General features: G+C 36.3%; 2 protein-coding genes and 1 long non-coding RNA gene across 4 annotated transcripts; all 3 read left to right on the top strand.

Moving 5' to 3' along the window:
- The first annotated feature begins 3,032 nt into the window (after positions 1 to 3,032).
- LOC126590491 (heavy metal-associated isoprenylated plant protein 42-like) lies at positions 3,033 to 4,284 on the top strand. Its single transcript, XM_050255934.1, has 3 exons — positions 3,033 to 3,059; positions 3,278 to 3,359; positions 3,656 to 4,284. Exons 1-3 carry the CDS (start codon positions 3,033 to 3,035, stop codon positions 4,282 to 4,284), a joined length of 738 nt encoding a protein of 245 aa, XP_050111891.1.
- A 566-nt stretch (positions 4,285 to 4,850) lies between these two features.
- Positions 4,851 to 5,605, top strand: LOC126591428 (uncharacterized). Of its 2 annotated transcripts, XR_007612390.1 has the most exons (3): positions 4,851 to 5,056; positions 5,220 to 5,345; positions 5,459 to 5,605. It is a non-coding gene; the product is annotated as an uncharacterized LOC126591428 (long non-coding RNA). The 2 variants fall into 2 exon arrangements; XR_007612391.1 differs by lacking the exon at positions 5,459 to 5,605 and having other exon boundaries at positions 5,220 to 5,430.
- A 9,144-nt stretch (positions 5,606 to 14,749) lies between these two features.
- LOC126591099 (WAT1-related protein At1g25270-like) lies at positions 14,750 to 22,530 on the top strand. Its single transcript, XM_050256666.1, has 7 exons — positions 14,750 to 14,955; positions 15,398 to 15,460; positions 16,262 to 16,378; positions 16,801 to 17,065; positions 21,215 to 21,373; positions 21,631 to 21,782; positions 22,054 to 22,530. The coding sequence occupies exons 1-7, from the start codon at positions 14,750 to 14,752 to the stop codon at positions 22,292 to 22,294; spliced, it is 1,203 nt and encodes a 400-aa protein (XP_050112623.1). The 3' UTR covers positions 22,295 to 22,530.
- Positions 22,531 to 22,590: the final 60 nt, after the last annotated feature.

The raw sequence follows: 22,590 nt of genomic DNA, 5'->3' as shown, positions 1-22,590 counted from the left end.
ACTAGGATATTAGACCACATACAAATGTCAAATTGTTTTAATTATTTCATAATGCGTGTAAGGAAATATAATTTGGATCTTATATTTAAGAAATCAATTACTACGACGAAATCTTTTGAGATTTTAACTAGTTTAGCTGAACTTTATATCTTGGATTAATTGAATTGATAGGGATAAGATGCATATACAGCAGCGACGTTATACTTGAAATTCTTGTGTTATATGCCCATAGTTTATACGTTTCTACCTATTGATCAGTATTCTACTGATCTTCCAGAGCATTATACACCTAATATCTTGCACACTTGTACAGATTAGTACGAGAAAATAAGGAAATTAAAGGTCGCAGCAAATAAATGGTAGAAATGCACTTTTCTTGTTATTGCAGATGTATATATAGCTCAGTTGGTAGAGCTATTTGGGTTAATATTTGAACGTTGGACTTAGATGAAGAAAAGCGTAAGGGTGCCAACTAAAAAGGGATTTGCCAGAAGCCCAGCACCAAGCCTAAAGGCAAATTGAAACCTTCTTAGCCAAAATGCAAGTCATGTGCTTACTATTTAAGTGACAAGTGATAGAGACTAACCTACTACCAGCCAAAGAACACTTTCTAGTGGCATTCCAAGTAAAAAGCTAATGACTCACTACCCTCCAAGTGCTTTCGGATAAGAACAAAGTTACAACAGTCGGGCTAATCTGCCTATAAAAGAAGGAAGAGGCCCCAAAGACAAAGACACTCAACCAATCAAACAAACAAACATACAAACTTTGCTCTCAAGCCAGATTTGCATCCAAAAGCTGAAATCAACCCAGATTCAGTCATTTTTAGCGACAAGCTATCTCTTGTCCAGTTTAAAGCTCTGCTATCTCCCTTAGTGGCGTAGCATCAATTCCCTTGTGTAAACTTGTTTACCACTCATCCCCTTTTAGCATATAAACCCATGTTAATTCAAAAAGAAGTGATTGCAAAAGGTTCAACCTTGACAGACAAGGTGAAATCTTGCCCGATTTCCACCTATTTTTCTACTTTAAGAGTCTCATTTGTATCTGGATCTGGCTAGTTTAATGAATATGTTATCATTAAAAGCAATCTAGAACCAAACAAATGACTTAAGGGGATTTGGACTCCCTTCATTCAAACATACAAGACTATGAACTAAAAGTCCTTGTTTACAAGGCAAGAAAAAGAACTTAATGTAGACTTAACCCATCTGCGACAATCATTTGATAACAAGATGTCCGAGTAACTTGGGGCGCAAGTAATCAACTTAAAACACTCTTGTTCTACATCTGCTATACTGAGATAGCAGTGGCACGCGTAGCACTCAATTAGTTTTGATTGCGAGCCTCAAGGCCTACACCTAAGGCCCCACAAAGGCATCTTTCAGAACTAACTTTGTCCTCTTCTTGTAGCACATCAACAAGCAAGAGCTCGACTATACATCAAAAGTACCAATCCCTTGGGGAGCTGTGTTGAGGTCCAAGGATCATTCTCTAGAGAAATCTTCGCTTGAACAAGAGCATTGGGCTTTTAACCTAACGGTCGCAGTATTTCTGCATCCTTAACGATTGTCTGGGTAAATTTTGATTAATCTACAAGTTCACAACAAACTGTTATATTCCCTTTATGAACATTCGTTTTACGATACATACCCGAAGTTTCAAACCATTAATTAGTAATAAAACCGAGTAGATACGATTACCATGCAACGAATACACAATTATAAAAAGTTCGTTAATGAACTTGTACCGCTAAATTTCTTCAAATTTCAAGGAATGGCACAGATACATACGGGACCAACATCAGGAGAATGGTTCTCCATTGATGAATTGTACTCGACAGCATCGTCATGGTGGTGGTATTGATCAGGGATAAGTGCAAGAGAAGTAGTTCTGTTGGGATGAACATCACGTTCCCTTGCTGCAAGATTGCGTTTGACATGCCTAGTTCACAAACCCTAGCTAGCTTATAGGCTGAGAACCTTTTGCTCATCAATAATTAGTTAGTCGTATAAATTACAGTTAATTAATGTTCTTTGAAGAAAGTAAATTTGGAGTGTGATTTTGAGATTTTATATATACATGCATGGAATACTTTGTAAATCAAGTAAATATGTCGATCGATATTTGACAATCTTGTGAACTTTTGGGTATGTTAATTAACATTAGATTTAAATTTGAAACTCTTTCCCTCTTTTTTCTAGATACAATGTAATTCGGGATAGAGATTTAGGTTTAGCAGACAGTGAGCCAATCATAATTTAGTACCAACTAAGGTAGTCATTCATGAGAATCGAACTCAAACCCTAATACTAGGGGCATAACTCTTTCCTTAGACAATCTTATGATTTAACCCCGCACATGCATGACACACGTAGTGGTGGCAAAATAACTAATTGGGACTCATTAGATAGTTTGGTTTTACATTACACTATCATCACCACTACCAATTTCACCTCTATATATATTATGGTGATACCAAATTAAATGAATCTTAACGCATACTCATAAACAATCAAATTGATTGATTTGCCACCTCTAGCCACACGTAGGATTCATTATAATTAGCCATCAAATCCTTTTTGAGATTTTACCTATGTATGTAATTAATTGAATCGTTAAATGGATAGGGACAAAATATATTAATACTTTCAAGGAAAAGTATTTATTTTAGGAAAGAAAACTCGGCTGAATTCTAAAATCTTGAATTCCCACCACTTAAAATTTAGGACCTCTTGTACATAATCAAATCAGGATTTTGAGCTTCCTTCCCTCTTAAGCCCCAATTTCAATTAATCCTAGTGCCAAAAAAAGGTAACCCTAATTACCGCCATATCTTATCATTTTTGAATAAGTATTTTCCTTTGAACTACTCTTGAGAATGCAGTGAATTGCGTTACATCCAAAACATATAAATTCTACCACACATAACTTTATATTCCCTATAAATTAAACGACATATCCTTTAAGTAGTACGTAGCTATCCAAAACATATATTCGTCTCAAATTATCATCATTTTGAAGCCACTCCAATGGAACAACATGGAGCAACCTCTCCGGTATGTATTTCTTCTCTCTCTTAATAATAATACATGACCACCGCTCGCACATGTGCTTCCCTCTAGGTGAACACTTCCCTACCGATGCATTTTTACAATGTATAACGGAATCCTTGCTAAAAAGCTGCTTGTATACATATCTATACTCTTTATAATCATTTTGCTCTTAATCATCTCATGTTTCTATCTAATAATTTTCTTGGACAATTTTCCTGCAGATTTGTACTATAAAAATGAAATATCTCCGATGTTGTGCTAAGTGTCCACTAAAAGTGAAAGAAAAGTTGCAGAAACTAGACGGTAAATATTATATGTTTTAACGTTCTGTATATATAATATATATATATATATATATATAATTTTTTTTCTTCGAAGCGAATTGCACACAACCCTTTTTTTTTCATTTGAAAGTCTCGTTTGTTTTTATCTTCGAATTGAATAAATAAAAAAAGAAATCAATCAACAGAATTAAACAAGGGTTTGCATTTTGCAGAACGAGGGAAAATGTGTACAGCAATCGTTTTCCATTTCTTTATCCTCGTTTATATATCAGTTTATAATTTTGTTTTTTTTTTTCACGTATTATTTATCTTTAGGAGTGGAAGATATAAACGTAGATCCAGAACAAGGGTTGCTAAGAGTTCAAGGTAAAATAGACCCTATGGTTCTCACAAGGGCAGTCCAAACTATGGACAAAAAGGCAGAACTTTGGTCCTTTCAGAAAGAACCCTTCCCAAGTAATATTGGTAAATCTTCTAAGTACAACTTCCAAATTGGCAAAGAGTGTTCATGCGATGGCGGTTGTGATGATCATGAAAGCAGCTCCGATGATGAAAGCCCTAGTAGCAGTAAAGTTGTACCCAAGAAGCAATATGGTATTCTCAGTTGGATCAAAAAGGACAAGACGAAGAAGAATGGTAATAATAAGGCAACTTCTAGCACGGCCATGCCTATGCCTCGGCCGAGACCTGGACTTCGGCCGCCTATGGTTCCACCCATGGGCATTCCAGCAAATAGGAACTTTTATGGCCCTCCAAGGCACAGTTATTGGCCACTAAACCCATACTATCAACCTGTTGCGTACCATAGGCCACCACCGCCACCATATAGTTACTATGGACAAATGCAGCAGCCGCCCTATTCATATTTCCGGTCAAGGTCCCCACCGAAAGTTAACCCTGTCGTCCACTACACCAGTTATGCGGACAACTATCGTTATCCATGAGCCCTCGCATTGTGTATGTTAATTGATCATGCCTAGCCACAAAATTTTCAATGTTGTTAGGTTAAATTATGTATACATGCATGAACTTCTGAGAGTATCTTGTCTATCTTTGTCAGACGATATATCTTGTTAATTTCTCTTTGATTGGGATTCCAGTTATTGTTATTTCAATAGTCTTGATTCATTCTCTTTCAAGAGTAAATTACGTAATCACAATACAATAGTATATAATATAATCTTTGTGCAATTTTCTTTTCAAAGATACGTAACATTGAGCGGTACATGAAATAAATCGCTGAGTTTTATAAAAAAAATAGCACTGAAGCATTAAATCCACACCCATCTTTGTGGTAAGAAAATACTTTCAAAATGTAACTTTGTCATTAGAAAATGAGAAAAAAAATAACTCAACTATGACCTACGATTGAAAAGTAATAGGAATCGTGTGAAGAAAACTTAGAAAAGTGACTTTTGCACATTGTTTTTCTTTAGATATACATTTATGTTTCCATGTAAATATAATGAATAATTGAAGAATCAAATAACAAAACATGGTACCATCGGGGTACCACATAACAAAGGAGAGGAAACTTGCAGGGTAATTTCCTTCCTCGTTTGTACTCCTCGTCCCTTGCGGATCACCTACAGTTTCTGCGCAATTTCTCACACTGCAATTTTCGCGCCAATCTTGGAGCTCCATAGGTGTTTCGCAGAGAACAGCTCCGGGATCCATGAATTTCGAACCAGACTTTCCTAATACCAAATATACAAGGTTCGATCACTCTCTCTGTGTGAAATTTGTGAGCTTTATGGCATTTTCTTTCACATTTCCACAAGGACTTGCTTGGTTGCTGAGAAATTGAACGTAAATTGTGTTTTGGTGGGCTATTTATAAACTTTCCTCATGTTACGGATGTTCTTCATGTTACAAGCAGTACAGGCAAAAGGAACATCTTTTCGAGCACACCAAGGGCTCATTCCACTCAGTTCATCAGCTGAGATGTGGAGTGTGTAAAAAGCACTTCATGTCTTTTCATTCACTGAGGGAACATCTCTCGCTGGTGAGATTTAGTTCCATCGTCATTTGTATTGATTAGACCATTGCGTACTCGTTCTCATTCGTCTATAAGATTGCTTGTTGTTTGATTTCTTTTCCATGGTTCCTATGATTTAGGCTCACTGGCAAAAGAATTTTGCAAGACAATTTTCACTGAACAAGATTGTCATCTATGTCTAAAGCTTTTTGATAGCGCTACTCCTCGGAGTGAGCATAGAAACATGTTTTGCATATCTGCACCTGCCCTTATGGTACGTTGATTAGTTGAACGAGTTGCCATTACGCAAACTAGCTTTCTGTCTTCAAATATACCAACCATATTATCTCCAAATATGACGCGTCCCAACCCAGATATCCAAGTGACACCTGGATGACACGTGCTGGCCGACACTCGAGAATGACGAAAGCCATAAATATGTGAAAGTGCAAGTATAAAAAGGGAACATGAAATTCGAGAATCATATAGCAAATAACAATCATAGGGAAAAATACCAACGCAAGAAAGGCAATAATAACATTCCAAAATAAACATGAATGAAAGCAATGTCCGATGGTTTCAATATCCGAAATAAAAGATGCACGAATATATTCAAGGCATATTTCAAAATGAACGTGCTAACGAAATGAAGGACAATGAGTTACAATCAATCATAAGGAAGCCATACACAAGTAGAAGAACGCGAGATCACTGGTACGGAAATGCCTCGATGCTCGGGGTCGTACTCCTCGTCACTAAGTCCTAAAGGGGGCACAAAAACAAAAGGGTGAGTGGACCATAATTTATAATAATACTAATAATATGAAAACCGTTTTTTTTTTCTAAACATACTAACCCCCTGTTTTGAAAACCCATATAATACTACATAATAGTTTTTCCGAAAACTCTAACATGCTAAAAATGTTCGTAACTGTAAAATCATCTTTGAAAATCGTATCATAACGCCCCAAAGGAAAATCTGAGAATCTCATAAATCAACTCTGTGGTATACTCAACTAGGAGTATCATAGTCGCCCGAAGGCATAACCATCACCCGAAGGTAAAGCTGTACGACACTGGGTTATGCCAGTGAAGAAATGTGGTAGGTCCCATCACCCAAAGGTGAAGCTGTATGACTCCAGGTTACGCCAGATAAGAAAATATAACTATAAACATAACACACCGACATTAGTCGTGGCTAGTGAAGCTGTCCTACACTGGTTTCACTAGTAAAGCTAGAAGTATGTCATAAATATCTTCAACTATGTCCTATGGCCATAGACGTATACATACTTAGGTTGTGTGTACATGTTGTATGATAACTCACTAGGTAAGTATAGAAAACATATCTCAAAATCTCATACCAACCTTAAAACTATCAATCATAAATACTTCATAAAAGCCATTAAGATAATTCATAAGTTCTCCAAAATCAGAGAATTTCATAAATAATTCGTAAGAGCAATATACATCAATTAAAACCATAAACTTAGAAATTAAATAACTCATTATAAAACATGAATAATTCGTAAAACTCAGAATTCTAGAAGTATGCTTTCCATGATTGCAAGCCTAATGGTTATAAAAACATGCAATTTGATAAGGGGTCCACTCACAAATACTTCGCTATTGGTGAGACGTTCAAATTTAGGAGTACTGGATCACTTTCAACCTACGCACCTATACACAAATAGAGATCATTTAATAAAACTCTACTAAAACAGTCAAATTTGGGAAAATGGACAACAACTTCGAATTCAGCACGTCGAAAAACCTAAAGAATGACCTCGGGTTCCTTCACGCGCCACCACGAGGCGATGGCTCAGGTCGCCACACGTCGTCAAGGGGCAGGAGCCCGGGTCGCCAGAAAAGTCACCAGCGTCACTGTGGACGGCTGCGGAGTACAGTACCTCCGGCAGTGGCACGTGCACTCCACACGCCGGCCAAGCCCTTAAGTACGGTCGTACTCGCCACTTTCGAATTTTCTGGAATTTTTCCAGATTTTCGGCCAACTTCGAGAGCCCATTCCGAGCTTGATACAAGCCCGAATTGAGTGATTCAAAAGCCAAAATATAGTTAGGAATGTCGGCAAGAGATTCATACCTTGGAAGGCTCGACGGGACACGGGGTCAGCCGGAAAAGTGGCTAAAAGAAGGCTAAACAACCACAGTTTGAATTTCTAGATTTTCTAGGAAAAGCTTCCTGAGGTATTTTTTGTGCTGAAACCTTGACCAAAGCCATTTTTAGTCACTAACCAAGTAATATATGGTACGAGGAAGGAATATCGAATGAGTCTCGAAGCTTACTTTCACCGGATACGGCGATATGTTGTTGAAAAACGTATGCACAGTGACTGGGCCGAGCGATGTGGAGGAGGAGAGGAGTTGTCCTTGCTTAGTGGAGGACTCATAATGAAGGTTATTTGATGATGTTTTTTATGGAGAGATAAGGTGGTTGTGATGGGGGTTAAAGGCTGCACGGGGAGGGAAAATGAGGGCTGCGATGAATGGTGTTTGTGTGATGGTGTTGGCAGTGCAGAGAGATATAAGAGAGCTAAGGTGAGGGGAAATGGCGCGGCAGAGAAAAGATGAGGGCGAGAAAGTGATAAGAAGGGTTGTCGGCCAAGGGGAAACAAAATATGATGTGTGTATGTGTTGCAGCAAAGGGGAGAATTAATAGAGGAATGAGGAGGAGTCACAGGCACATAGAAAAGGAACCCACCAAAAAATAGGGGAGAATTTGCCACGTGGCCGCCCAAGAGTGGTCCAAGGGTGGGATAAAGATCTCCACATGTGAAATTACCAAAATACCTTTGCATTTAAAAATTCGTAGAAGCTTCGTTTTAACTCCAAATTCAAATTCGCTCGTGCCTATGTGTTCATATCGACCAATGCGACATGAATAAATTAATAGAAAAATTCATACATGTCAACGAACGAGAGTCAACGAAAGTCAACATTTTCGTCGCTAGGGTTAATTTTGTAAAATTAAGTAATTAAAATGTAAAATTTAAAGACGGGTTGTTACAAAATAGCATAAAGTTGCTGAACCATTTGACCAATACTCAACAAGTTTTCATACCAACCATACTTCTAGAGTTTAGGTCATATTTGGTTTCATACCATCCATACTAGATCTTTAATATATCTAGTTCATATTTGGCTTCGGTCACCAAAGCTCTCTTTCTTGTAGCCTGAACCAATTCTCCATTTCCCATTTTCACTTTGAATATCACATTCTTGTCAATATTGATCAGCAAAGATTCTTGTGATTACTACATCCACTGTCAATGTACCAGACACTGGGCTTGTTCTTTACAATCTTAGCATCATGACAAGCATAGAACATAGATGCTTCTTCCTTCACATGCTTAGCATGGTGAACAAGTTGATTCAGCTTGCTATTGCAGTTCTTAGCTGTGTCCAACTTTGTTAGACTTATGACATTTTGGTTTATCTTTGAACCAACAAATGTCATCGTGTAGTTTATCACAGTATTTGCACACCTCCTTGACATTTTCCTTATTTGCACCCTGCTTCACAAATGGCACATTAGATTCTAAACCTCCCTTCTTCTGATTATTTTACCATTGTTTCTTCCGTTTGAAACTACTTCCTTGAGATCCATCCCTAGAACCAATACTAAATGTCTTCTCAGTCACTTCATTCTCCTCAGCATGCCGAAGCAATCTTTGCTCAAACCCTATCAAGGTAGCAAGCAACAACCTCAGTGGGATTGATTTCATCCAATTTCGTAGTCCCCTCAGTCATAGAGACCAAATTATCATAGCTAAGAGCTACGCTAATCAGCAATTTCTCAACAATTCTCTTGTTTAACAATTCCTCTCCATACATTTTTATTTTGTTAATCAAATTAAGCAATCTAGTCAAGTAATCAGAAAACAAATAATCATTTCTCATATGCACATATTCAAAATCTCTTTTAATACCTTGTAGCTTCACAACTCGTACCTGAGAATCACTCGTTATACTCTTGCTTCAGAGTGTCCCAAGCTTCCCTGGCAGTTTCATGATTTGCAATTCTTGGAAAATTTTCATCCGAGACTACATTTTGAATCAAGCCAAGAGCTCTAGCATCTCGAGCAATTAGATCTTGAGCTGCAATTTATTTCTTTCCACCTTGCTCACCTTCAGTTACTGTAGGTAGCTTATAACCCTTTTCAACAATCTTCCACATATTGTGTGATTTGAAGATTGTCTTCATTTTAATACAGCAAAAATCATAATTAATTCCAGTGAACACTGGAGCTCGAATACCAGCTCCAGATCCAACCATTTTTCAGCTGGATTCAACTAATTCTTTGTTAGAACTCAGCTGAAATGCCAAATCACAGTAAACGCCCGTTGATTCAAGGTGAACCAAGCTCTAAGGCCAATTTTTTTTTTTTTTTTTTTTTTTTTTTTTTTTTGTAAATGTGTATAGTTTTATGTAGGATTTCTGGAAAAATTATAAAGAAGCAAGAAGAAAGATGAACTCAGCAGCAATGGGAGTACGTTGCTCCATTATTTCATTCATCTCTCTTAGATCCGATTACACAGCAAAACAATCACACATATAGTGATGTTAGCAAAGGACAAAAGAAAGCTGTTGGGATTTCACACTGTTCCCACGTGTAAGAGAGGTCATGTGCACTACATTGTTTAGATGTTCTAATCTCAACCATTCAATACATTCAAATACAACCTTCAAACATATGCAAACTAAAAACTCAGAACTTCATGTTGGATTGCATTGTGATGCAATCCTTCCTGATCCATTGATCTTCATCAGCAACATCCTTACGCTGCAACACTCATTGCTTATCGTATAACATGTTTTCTGAGATAGAAAAAATGCTTTATGTATTTCATTTCTTAGTCAGGAAGTAATACAGGAGCGTTTATATACACTTTGCTGAATAAGCTTAGTAACTAATGACACCAAATTAACCACTGACATTGTGATTAACAACAAAACACTTGTAACTAATTTACAGCTGTTACATAACAGAAAATGTGTAAGAGTGAGGTGTCCTTTTACCTTCCCTCAAGCTAAACGGAGGAGACCCGAGAGAAAGCTTGGACTATAACAACTTGAATATGGCCTTGGAAAGTGCCTTGGTGTGAATATCTGCAATTTAATGATGAGTACTGACATGTTGAACTCGAATCAGATTAGCTAGGACAAGTTCTCTTATATAATGGTGATCAATCTCCACATGTTTCTTTTGAGCATGAAACACGAGATTGGATGCCAAAGAAATGGCAGAAACATTGTCATACCAAAGTTGGGGTACCTATCGAAGTGGGAAGGTGATGTCTTTAAAATTTTTGCAGATCCATGTCAATTCTGTAGCGATGTGGGCAAGAGAGCGATATTCAGCTTCTGTGGATGATCGAGCAACTGTGTGTTACTTCTTTGCACTCCAGCTAATCAAGTTAGGACCTAGATACACACAATAACCATTGGTTGATCGTCTGTCAAAGATGCAACCAGCCCAATCAGCAACTGAAAAGGTTGTAAGGGACCTTTCTTGAACCACAGACCTTGATGAACTGAACCTTTAAGAAAACGTAAAATTCTTTTGACTACTTGAAAATGGGATGCTCTCGGATAGTGAAGGAATTGACACACTTGGTTTACAACAAACGAAATATTTGGTCTCGTCCAAGTAAGGTACTGTAAGCATCTACAATTGATCTGTATTCTTTGGGATTATCTAGTAAGGGACCAGTATGATCCAACTTAGTTGTTCCAAGTGGAGTAGAACATGATTTGCAGCCATCCATGTTAGTTTTGACAAGCAGATCATAGGCATATTTACCATGAGATAAGAATAGACCTTCAGCAGTTCTTTGAACTTATAGACCAAGGAAAAAATAGAGAGGTCCCAAATCTTTGGCAGGAAATTGACTACTAAGCTGATGAATAAATGCTTGATAGGAAGATGCATTTGGACCAGTCACTAGTATGTCATCAACATACACTAGGACTATAACCAGATAAGGCTTTTGTTGAACAAATAGAGAGCAATCAGATTTAGAGTTTTCAAATCCAAGAGAGGTTAAAGTATGAAAAAGTTTATCATACCATGCTCTAAGAACCTATTTCAAGCCGTAAAGAGACTTGCAAAGCTTGCAAACATATGATGATTTGATTGAATCAATAAAACCAGGAGGTTGATGCATAAAGACCTCTTCCTGAAGATTACCATGAAGAAAGACATTACTTATGTCCAATTGATTAAGAAACCAATTGTTTTGGACTGCAAGAGTCAACAAAATTTGGATGGTGACTGGTTTTGCAACAGGACTGAATGTCTCCTGAAAATCAACTCATTTTTGCTGACGAAATCCCTTAACCACAAGGCGAGCTTTGTACCTATCAATGGTACCATCAGGCTTTCTTTTGATTTTAAAAACCCATTTGCACCCTACAATATTCTGATGAGGAGAGGGAGGTATGAGAGTCTAAGTACCATTAGTTTGTAAGGCTTGAAACTTTTCAGCCATTGCTTGTTTCCAATGATCATGTTTGGAAGCCTGTAGGTAAGTTGAAGGAACAAAACTGCTAGAATCAATTGGATGTTTGGTGGCAGCCAATACCTTGGGTTTAAAAATTCCAGCTTTTGACCTTGTTACCATTGGATGGGTATTAGTGGAGACAACATGCACTTAAGAAGTAACAAGGACTTGTGAATCAACAGGTACTTGTGAGTGATTTGAGTTTGGAGAGGATAAGTGCTGTGAAAACTAATCTGGAATAAGCACAGGTGCAGTTTTGCTCAAGGATGAAAGAGCTGGAAGAGAAGAACTTGTGTGAGAAACTGGAAATGGAAGTGTGAAAGTTGATGAAAAACTTAATGGAGTGATTGTGGATGTAGATTCCAATGGTGTAGTGCCCTGTGACCATTGAGAATGTTGAAAGGGGAAATGATCTTCATTGAAAATAACATGTCTTGAGATGTACAAGTGTTGTGTTTGAACATTTAAGCACATGTAGCCATTGTGCTGTAAACTGTAACCAAGAAAAACACAGAAAGTACTTTTACCATCAAGCTTGGAATATACATATGGTTTGAGCCATGGGTAACAACTGCAACCAAAAGTCTTAAGCTTTGAATAATTTGGAGCCTTGTTGAATAGTAACTCATAAGGAGATTTGTCCAAATTTGATAAAGGCAGTCGATTAATAAGATATCAAGCTGTGGAGAAAGGTTCAACCCAGGATTTGTGAGGAACAGTTGAAGTGACTAAAAGAGTTCTGGCAGTTTCTGTGAGATGTCTGTGTTTACGCTCAACACACCCATTTTGCTCGGAAGTGTGAGGACAGTTATATTGATGAGAAATACCATGATGGACAAGAAAAGAATTGAATGCCAAACTTGTGAATTCACCACCAGAGTCTGATCTAAAAGTTTTGATTTTATTGCCAACCAAATTTTCAACATATGCTTTAAAACTGACAAATACAGAGAAAACCTCAGATTTTACCTTCAGAGGAAACAACCCCAAGTGTATTTAGTAAACTCATCTACAAAGAGGATATAGTATTTGTAGCCACTAATAGAGAGCACTGGAACTGGCCCCCAAACATCACAGTGAATCAACTCAAGACTGGCAAATACAATACTATGACTAGAAGAAAAGGGAAACTTGTGATTTTTGCCTATGGCACAATCTGTGCAAAAGAAATTTACAAACTTGTCACCATTGTGAGTAAGTGAAGCTTTATTTAAAATCTTCCTAAACATTGCTATAGAAGGATGCCCAAGCCTCCTATGCCATGTTTGAAGTGTAGCTTTAGTACTGAAAAGGGCTGAATGTGCAGAAGTGGAGGGAATGCCTTGGAGAAGATAGAAACCTTCTCTAACTGGTCCTTGAAAAAGCATCATCCCTGTAGAGCGATCCTTGATTGTAGAACCATCAGAATCAAGGGTTAAAGCACAGTTATTATCTTTTAAAAACTAATAAGCAGAGAGAAGATTGAACTTCATCATGGGAACATGCAGAACATTATTCAATTGAAATGTAGCTGATGGTGTTTTAAGCACAAAATTGCCAGAGTGATGAATAGACATACCATGCCCATCACCAATGTACACATTCTCTTCTCCAGAGTAGGGAATAGGGGAATGAATAGCAGAGATATCGTTGGTGATATGGGATGTGGCGCCAGAGTCAATAAGCCAAGTAGGAGAGGTAGCTGTGGAATTGGTATGCACACACATAACAGCTAATTTGGCAAGAGGTATTTTACCAGCAAAAGCATGATTCATCCTTTCGTAACAATCAATTGCTTCATGCTCAAAGGAATGACAGATTTGGCAAGGATTTTTACCACCAGAATAGTAGTTATTGCGAGGAAATCCACCGGATTGAGAATGATTACCAGAGTTAGTGCGAAATTGGCCAGAAACATTGCCAGGATTATGAAAATTACCACGAAAATTGTTGAAGTTCTTAGAAAAGTTACCTCGATAGTTACGCTGAAATGATATTTTTCCGCAATTGTTCTGAAATCTGGGAGGAGCATTAAACTGCACTGCAGAAGCTTGTGGAAAGGGAGAGTACTGTGGTGTAGGAAGGAGAGGGCCCTGATATTGAGCAACAAAGGCCTGAAAAGGTTCTTGAGCGGAAGAGACAGTGCCTTTCTTTTTGCGATTCATGAATAATTCCTTGTTGATCAACAGACCATGAAGTCCATAGAAAGAATGTTTTTTGTATTTCATTTCTTAATCAGGAAGTAATACATGAGGGTTTATATACACTTTGCTAAATAAGCTTAGTAACTAATGAAACCAGATTAACCACTAACATTGTGATTAACAACAAAACACTTGTAACTAATTTATAGCTGTTACATATCAGAAAATGTCTAAGAGTGAGGTGTCCTTTTATTCTGATGCCGTTATGATTCCTCTTGCTCTTATATGAAAGGTTAATTATTAAGTTATACTAGCTCTTCCTAATCAATATTTGCCTTATGTCACTACCCCAGAATATAAGGCTTGGCCTATACTACTATATTTAACAGTTTTTGCGACAACAACTTTGCCATGTAAAGATACTTCACTCGGCGAATTTTTCAGATGGAAGTGCAAAGCTAGTGAACATTTTGGGTTTACTCAAAATGAAACGTAATATCTCAAGGTTTGCCGGACAAAACTTGTGTTCGTCTGCTAGTTTTTCTTTGCCCGACGGGCCTTGTTGTCGGCCCTAGCTTTCGTGTCGTTGGGCAAAGGCCCACGACCCACGATAACCGTGTGGTACGTAGGTGGTGACGTGGGAACTACCAAAGAAGCCAGCAGCACCGAGAGCTCTTAAATCTCTCAATTTCAATCAATTCCATAATTTATTTCTTTTACTACTCAAACCCTCTCTCTCTCTCTCTCTCTCTCTCTCTCTAAGTGTGTGTGATATTGGTGATCGATGGCGATGGGTACTGGTCGGATATGTAATGCTCTGCATGGGTTGAAGCCAGTGTTGTTAATGGTGGTGGTTCAGTTTGCATTTGCAGGAGTTAATGTTCTCTACAAACTGGCCGCTAACGATGGAATGAACTTAAGTATTCTTGTTGCATATCGCTTCATTTTTGGAACCGCCTTCCTTCTTCCTATTGCTCTTTTCTTTGAAAGGTGATCATTTGCAATTTTGCACCTCTCTCCTTTCTTCTTATACATAACATAACTTATTATTTTTTGTTTTTCCATAGAAATATTCAGTGCCATATAATACCTATTTTTTGTTATTTTGTGAATCTTTTTTCTACTTACAGAAAAAATAAAAATAATATTATTGTCTAGTTATTAGTTCTCTCTCTCTCTCTCTCTCTCTCTCTCTCTCTCTCTCTCTCTCTCTCTCTCTCTGTGTGTGTAAAGTAGCTGCATAATCTTCTGATGTATTTACAGTAATGTTTGAGAACATTCAAAAAGTTCATCATATATGCACGTACGAGAAGTATCATTGACTTTAAACCCCGTGCAAATTCCAAAACAAAAAGGAGAAAAGAGAGATAGCAAGCAAACCCTATCTGCTACTTTTTTAAAACAGTTAATTGGTGTTTATTTTTGCATGCAGGAAGAACAGGCCAAAACTCACATGGATGGTACTCCTGCAAGGATTTTTGTCTGGCTTGTTCGGGTAAGAACCGTATCCATGTGCATTGTGCAATTGTCTTTCTTCCAAATCTTGATCTTCTCCTACGTTAGAATTGGAAATAATATTTGTTTGGGGAGTAAGTAATTGTAATCGTACGTATAAGCTATATTTATATTTATTGGTACGTATATATTGGTTGTGCATGCTGTAGATATTTGAAACGGATCCCCTCCAGATCCATTGTGTGGGGATCCTAAGAATTCCCACATCTCAGCCGTTCATCGTAAATCGTGCTGTCATAAATAATCTTATTTTTATTATTTTAAATTAAATACGAATAATACCTGACGAAAACTGACCGTACGATTCACAATGAACGGCTGAGATATGGGGATAGGATCCCCACATAATGGATCCGGAGGGGATCCGTGTTCGTAGATATTAGTGCTTATAGGGGTGGTCCACTATAAATGGAATTGCCAACTGTATATCTCTGTAAATACGCACGTCCACAACATTTTTACGTAACTCTTGCGCCAATATATATTTGATCTTTCTAGTGCTCAAAAGGCAGCATCCACAGTTTTTTCATTTTCAAAAAATAAAAATAAAATAAAAAATGAAAAGAGAAGAACTTATCTGATATGTACATAGACTACAGCAGTGTCGTTCCATGCTAATAAAATAAAAATATGCGTTAATTGTTTATTTCAATGAAATGAGATGCCACGCGTGTTTTCCAAATAAATAGAAGAAAAAAAGGCAGATATGCTAAAATCGTCTTTAATGACTATATATATATTTTCCATGTATACTATTAATTAATTAACATTAATATTGCAGTGGATCGTTATCACAAAATTTGTACATTGAAAGCTTAGCCTTAACATCGGCCACATTTGCTTCTGCCATAGCCCAACTCATCCCGGCTATTACTTTCATCTTGGCAATCACCTTCAGGTAAATACATATATATTTTCCAGCTTTATTATTATTTTGAAAAAAAATTATAGTATTAGTCTTTGAAGTTAAGCCTAATTGAAGCTTTGGCCTTCAAATTAAAAGTTTGTGAGTATTGTTATTGTACTTGTCTGAATGTGGAGCAATAATTCATTTTAGTAACACATTAGGACATTTGTCTCAGTTAACAACTTTTAAAAGATAAATAAGGGATGAAGTTCTGACTAAGTGATCTAAAACAATCACCAGATACATTGACCTAAATGGATCCAAGAGAATGAGCAATGAAACTAAGAAAAGTAATATGAAAAGTCAAAAGTACAATCAAGGAGAATTGAAGGCAAAATTAAGCATGAAGATGTAGATAATTGATGATATTTAACATTTTTATTATTAACATTAATCATGATCATTTTTCTTAGGCTGGAGAAGTTGAATTTGAGAAGCCTAACAGGGAAGGCAAAGGTGGTGGGAACATTGATGGGAATAGGTGGAGCAATGCTTCTGGCATTTTATGAGGGTGTGGAAATCAACATATGGTCCACGCATGTTGACCTTTTACATACTAGTCAGCAACAACACAGCCACTTGGCATCGTCACCGCATACAGATTCTGGTGATCGACTATTGGGTTGTCTACTGGCCTTCGGAAGCTGTATTTGTTACGCTATATGGCTCATTATCCTGGTGATTCTCTTACCAATGTTTTTTTTCTTGACGGCATCTTACTAAAGCTTCTAATCACCATTTAATTTTGGCTATATTTTTAGGTAACCTTTAACTAATGAAGGCTTTTTATTTTTCTTTCTAAAAATTTGAGTTTTCCCTTTGAAACTAATATTTTATCAACTTTAATTAATCCGTCTCATTGTCACTTAATACTATGATCTAGTGATATTCCTCTTCACTTGTAAGTAAGAGATCTTAGGTTCGATTCAATTCCTATCAAAAGCGAATTTGAACCATATTATTACTAGTCAATTGTGAGGCTAATCTCACCCCCTCCCTTAGTGTAGATAATATCGTTTGTTCAAAATAATAATAATAATAATCATAATCCGTCTCATTTCTTTTTCTAGAGTTAAACCCAATAACTAGAATCCAACTAAGCAAATTTTCATTTATGGCTTAGTGACTCATATTCTATAAACTTTTCATCCTAAAATGCCCCTCATTATTTTAAAACAAATTTGGTGGAATATATTGCAAATCTGGTAACGATTTCATAAATGGTCTTTACATATGTTTGTGTTTGAAAATTAATTTACTTGTATTTTCTTGTAGCTAGGTAAATTATTGAACAAGCAAATATAGATAAATTAATATACATTTAAGGTAGGTGATTAGTATAAATATAATTGTAGGTAAATCAATTATATCAAAAGAATGTAGGTAAATTATTGAATTTTTAAAATATAGGTAAATTAATCTATATGTGGATATATTATATAGTATAATATATTAGTATTTATAGATATTATTTATATTTGTAATACGTGGTTTTAAAACAGGAGCTCATCGCTCATGAATGCTACTAAACTCACCATATTGTCTTATTTTCCCACCCACTATATAATTCTATTCATTGTAATTAGAAGTTTAAAAATTAAAATCTTATTTCTTCACCCATTGTTATTTCTAAAATATCCTCTTTTTTTTTAACAAACGATATTATCTACACTAAGGGAGATGAGGTGGGCTAAGCCTTACAATATGCTAGCAATAGTGTGGTTCAAATGCGCTTTTGACAAGAATCGAACATAAAACCTCTCACTTACAAATGAAGAGGAATATCATTAGACCGTAGTACTAAGCGGTTCCTTTAATTTATATCTAAACTAATTCTATTTTAATTTTTCAGAATGTCATTACCCTAGCCGTACCAACCCCCTCAAAACGTCACCCACCACTATCAGCAACCAAAACCTTTAACACTTGATTGGCGGCATCTCCTTTGGGAAGAGAGAAAAACGGGAGAGGGAAGTGGAGAGAGAAATGGAAGTGGGAGAAGAGAGAGAACAGGGGAGAGAGAGGATGAAGCATGCATGGGGAGCGGTGGGGTGGGGGTTATAGAGTGGTGGTGCATGATGAGAAGGGAGATTTTATTGCGGTGATGACTGGGAAAAATGAAGGGATCAGTGTCCATTTCAAGCGGAGTTTGTGGCCATGAGGGAATTAGTTAAATTGGTAAGAAGTTGGGATAGCTCTCTTTGTTGGCATTGGTGGCTCAAGTTATTGTCCTATTTCAGTTTTTCCAATTTCCACAAAGAGAGAGATGGAGAGACGGTTGGGGCGAAAGGAACGGGGTGGGGGTAGGGGAAAGGTAGCTGGGTTTTTTCCAGGTTTTTTTATTTGTTTTTGTTAGCTATAATAACATGAATTATAATGAAATAAATAAGGGTTTAAAAGTCGTTTTCAAAAGGATAAATATGTCATTAATATTTTTATTAAAATGTGAGTGAAAAAATAGGACAATAAGATGAGTTTATCAACACTCTTGCTCATTGATCATAATTAAGGGTGAGTAATAATAATATTTATTGACATATTTGGGGCGTTATGGCATTAGGTGTAAATATTTTATAACAATAGGTGATTTAGGTGATTAAAATAAATATAATCTTAGGTAAATCATTTAAATCAAAAGAATGTAGGTAAATGATTGAATTTTTAAAATATAGGTAAATTAGTCTATATGTAGATATATTACATAGTATAATATATTAGTAGTTATAGATATTATTTATATTTGTAAGAGTAAACTGTCGGTTTACCCCCTGAACTTTCACCTCACTTTCGATTTCCCCCCAGAACTTTTCCATTGGAAAATTAAGGACTCAAACTAATTTTTTTAGCCAATTTGCCCCCTACCGTTAGTTTTTCATATATTCCATCCATATTTCCGTTAAGTGAGACCATGTGCACAACATGTGAGGGTAGTTAAGTTATTTCACTCTTAAAAATGATTAAAAAACTGAAAATAATAAAAAAAGCAAAACTTTCCCTCTATTTTTTCCCGCTAATTCCTATCCTCGATTTTATTTTTCCCTCTCATTCCTATGCATGAGAAATGACATATGGTGTTATTGTCTACAATTTTTATTTTCTCTAACAAATTAATAATTTGACAAATGCTAATGGTGCTATTGTCTCCAAAGCAGTGCATTAATATAAGAAACCCTAGTCTTTTTTATGGACATGTTTCTTATATTAATGCACTGCTTTGGAGACAATAACACCATTAGCATTTGTCAAATTATTAATTTGTTAGAGAAAATAAAAATGGTAGTACATGCTTCAAAAAAAAGATTAACTTAGCTACTTATGAAGACAATAACATCATATATTATTTCTCATGCATAGGAATGAGAGGGAAAATTAAAATTGAGGATAGGAATTAGCGGGAAAAAATAGAGGGAAAATTATTATTATTATTTATTTTCAGTTTTTAATCATTTTTAAATTGAAATGACTTACTATCCTCACATGTTATGCACATGATCTCACTTAACGGAAATATGGATGGAATATATGAAAAACTAACGGTAGGGGGCAAATTGGCTAAAAAAATTAGTTTGAGTCCTTAATTTTCCAATAGAAAAGTTTAGGGGGGAAATCGAAAGTTAGGTGAAAGTTCAGGGGGTAAACCGACAGTTTACCCGTATTTGTAATACCTGGTTTTAAAACAGGAGCTCATTGCTCATTTATCATAATTAAGGGTAAGTAATAATAACACTTATTGTTCGACCAAAACAAAACACTTATTGACATATTTAGGGTATTGTGGCATGAGTCGTAAATATTTTATAATAATATGTCATTTATTTGCCTACATAGCTACATAGTAGACTATTTGAATTTTGGATTTTATTTGGATGTTTAACACTAGGTGGGTTTTTATCTACTAAAAAAGAGTTACAAGGGTCTATCTTTTTGCCAACGAGGGTTGGCTCAGTTGGCAAGGTGCTTACCTTGTGTGTCGTCCCACCAAGGTTCAAGTTCCGCTACTAGCAGTCCTTATTGGTGTGTGATCTGTAAATTCCTATGTAAAAATATATACTAGTGGCAATGATGATTAGGTGTCACGCGTAATTCCTTTCGGTTTGAGGTTGTGAGTATGTCTTGGCATTGATGGACACAATATTATTAGGAGTCCGTTTGATATGCTTGTGACGCACGCCAATCGCGTTAATATAGAGATTTCCTAGATATTCAAGATGCATTACTAACTGGGATTCAATTATATTTTCATTTTTTTGAAGAACAAGTTTGTTTGTCCCGATAAGATGGGTCTCGCCTTCCAGTTCGAAGATATCAGAATCACTTGTTTTGATACCATGGTCAGAGGAGTCCAATCTGAGGAGCCTAATCATCTGCTCCGAGCCACACACTCCGAAGCTTGCTGGCCATTTCGACCACTCTGAGCACCATGTGGAGTCCCCAAAATCATTGTCCCACAATATTAGTCTCGTATTTAATAAAAATCATTATTGAATCTGTCAATTCAATGAAAAGGACAATTTATAAAGTCAAAGCTAATGTCTATGCAACAGATTTGCAATTCAAGTAATTAAGAGCACTCATCATTGTACTGAGGTTTTTCATCTATCAAATTTCCCCTCCTTCAACATCTATTGTGAAAAAAAAAAAAAAAAAAAAAAAAAAAAACTCGTCTTCCTATAAATAAATTAATGAAGAAGAAGCTTTTCGTTTATAAATAAATTAGCATTTGTCTTCCTATTAATTTCCGTTTCATCTTTTCACAAGATGATGATAGTAGCTAGTATTTACATTTTGGATTTATTTAGCTAATTATTTGTTTTGTGCAATTCATAGACTAAAATGAGTGCGACATACCCTTGCTATTATTCAAGCACTGCTCTAATGTCAGCAATGGGGTCAATCCAGGCCGTTGGTTTTGCCCTCTGCAAGGAGAGTGAGTGGAGCCAATGGATGCTAGGTTGGAATATTAGGCTTCTAACAGTGGCATACTCGGTACGTCACACCCTCCTTCTACTAGCTATTTATTGTTTTTACATTTAATTTTGGGAGTCTTAACGAAAAGTCCACGGTATTGTTCACTTTAACGAAAAACCATATTTTTACACTAAAAAGTCAAACCTACTACTATTCACTTTACCCTTTATTTTGTCCTTATAGTTAAAACTCAAAGTTTTCAAGCCATTTTCATTAGTTTTCATATATATTAATAATTGGATCTATCTATATATGTTGGTGATTTTATGCTGTAGGGAATTATGGTCACTGGGCTAAGTGCTGCAATTATTGCTTTGTGCATAGGCATGAGAGGCCCTTTGTTTGTATCTGTTTTCAACCCTCTCATGTTGGTGCTCGTTGCCATCGTTGGGTCTTTGGTATTAGATGATAAGTTGCATCTTGGAAGGTATGTACGTACTCTTGACTGAAAAACTTGATTTTCGCATTCTAACATGGTCATCTTGCATTTTCTCGAATAATAACGGTTCTCTAAAATATGTATATTGTTGAGAATGAATTATACATTAATGGGAAGAGGGACCTTGCATGATTTGGTCCCTCACCATTTTGGGACTTTGTCGTCACATTCTCATATATATTCTTAAATATACATGTCCTTGCTTGTCTTTGATTTTAATTATTTACGTGGTGTTTGTTTAACTGGAAAATTATAACAGCGTTTTGGGAGCAGTGTTGATAGTGTGTGGCTTATATGCGGTGCTGTGGGGTAAGGGCAAAGAAATAGACAAGATGAGTAATTCAGTACCGTCAACAAGCTTTCATCATCAGGATTCTGGCTCAATTGACATTGTGATAATGCCTCCAGATAACAATAAAGGCAACAGCAACAACATTGAGAGCCTTACAAATAACAGTGCTTTAAAGGCTACTAGTTCTGCAGTCAGCATGATTCATTGATTCAAGGAGAGGGGAGGAATAAAAGAGACTTTTAAATCGAACTAGCAAAAACAAGTGATAAAGGCATTTATAATTTAGATTATCTTTGGACGACATTGTATATAAATATTCATATACATGTATGCAGTCCAACATTCTAGCGAATAGGATGTTGAGTTTCTACCCAAGTATTTCATGTTCGAAACTCTCTCATCCCTTAAATTAATGTAATAATTTCAAATTCTCCCCACTCTCCATTACGTATCTTCAAATTAAAAGGCATAACTTGTATGTGTGTGTGTGTGTGTGTGTGTATA

Source organism: Malus sylvestris, chromosome 11 (assembly GCF_916048215.2).
Source record: "Malus sylvestris chromosome 11, drMalSylv7.2, whole genome shotgun sequence".
NCBI classification, from domain to species: domain Eukaryota; kingdom Viridiplantae; phylum Streptophyta; class Magnoliopsida; order Rosales; family Rosaceae; genus Malus; species Malus sylvestris.
This window is presented reverse-complemented; position numbering and strand designations above follow the sequence as displayed.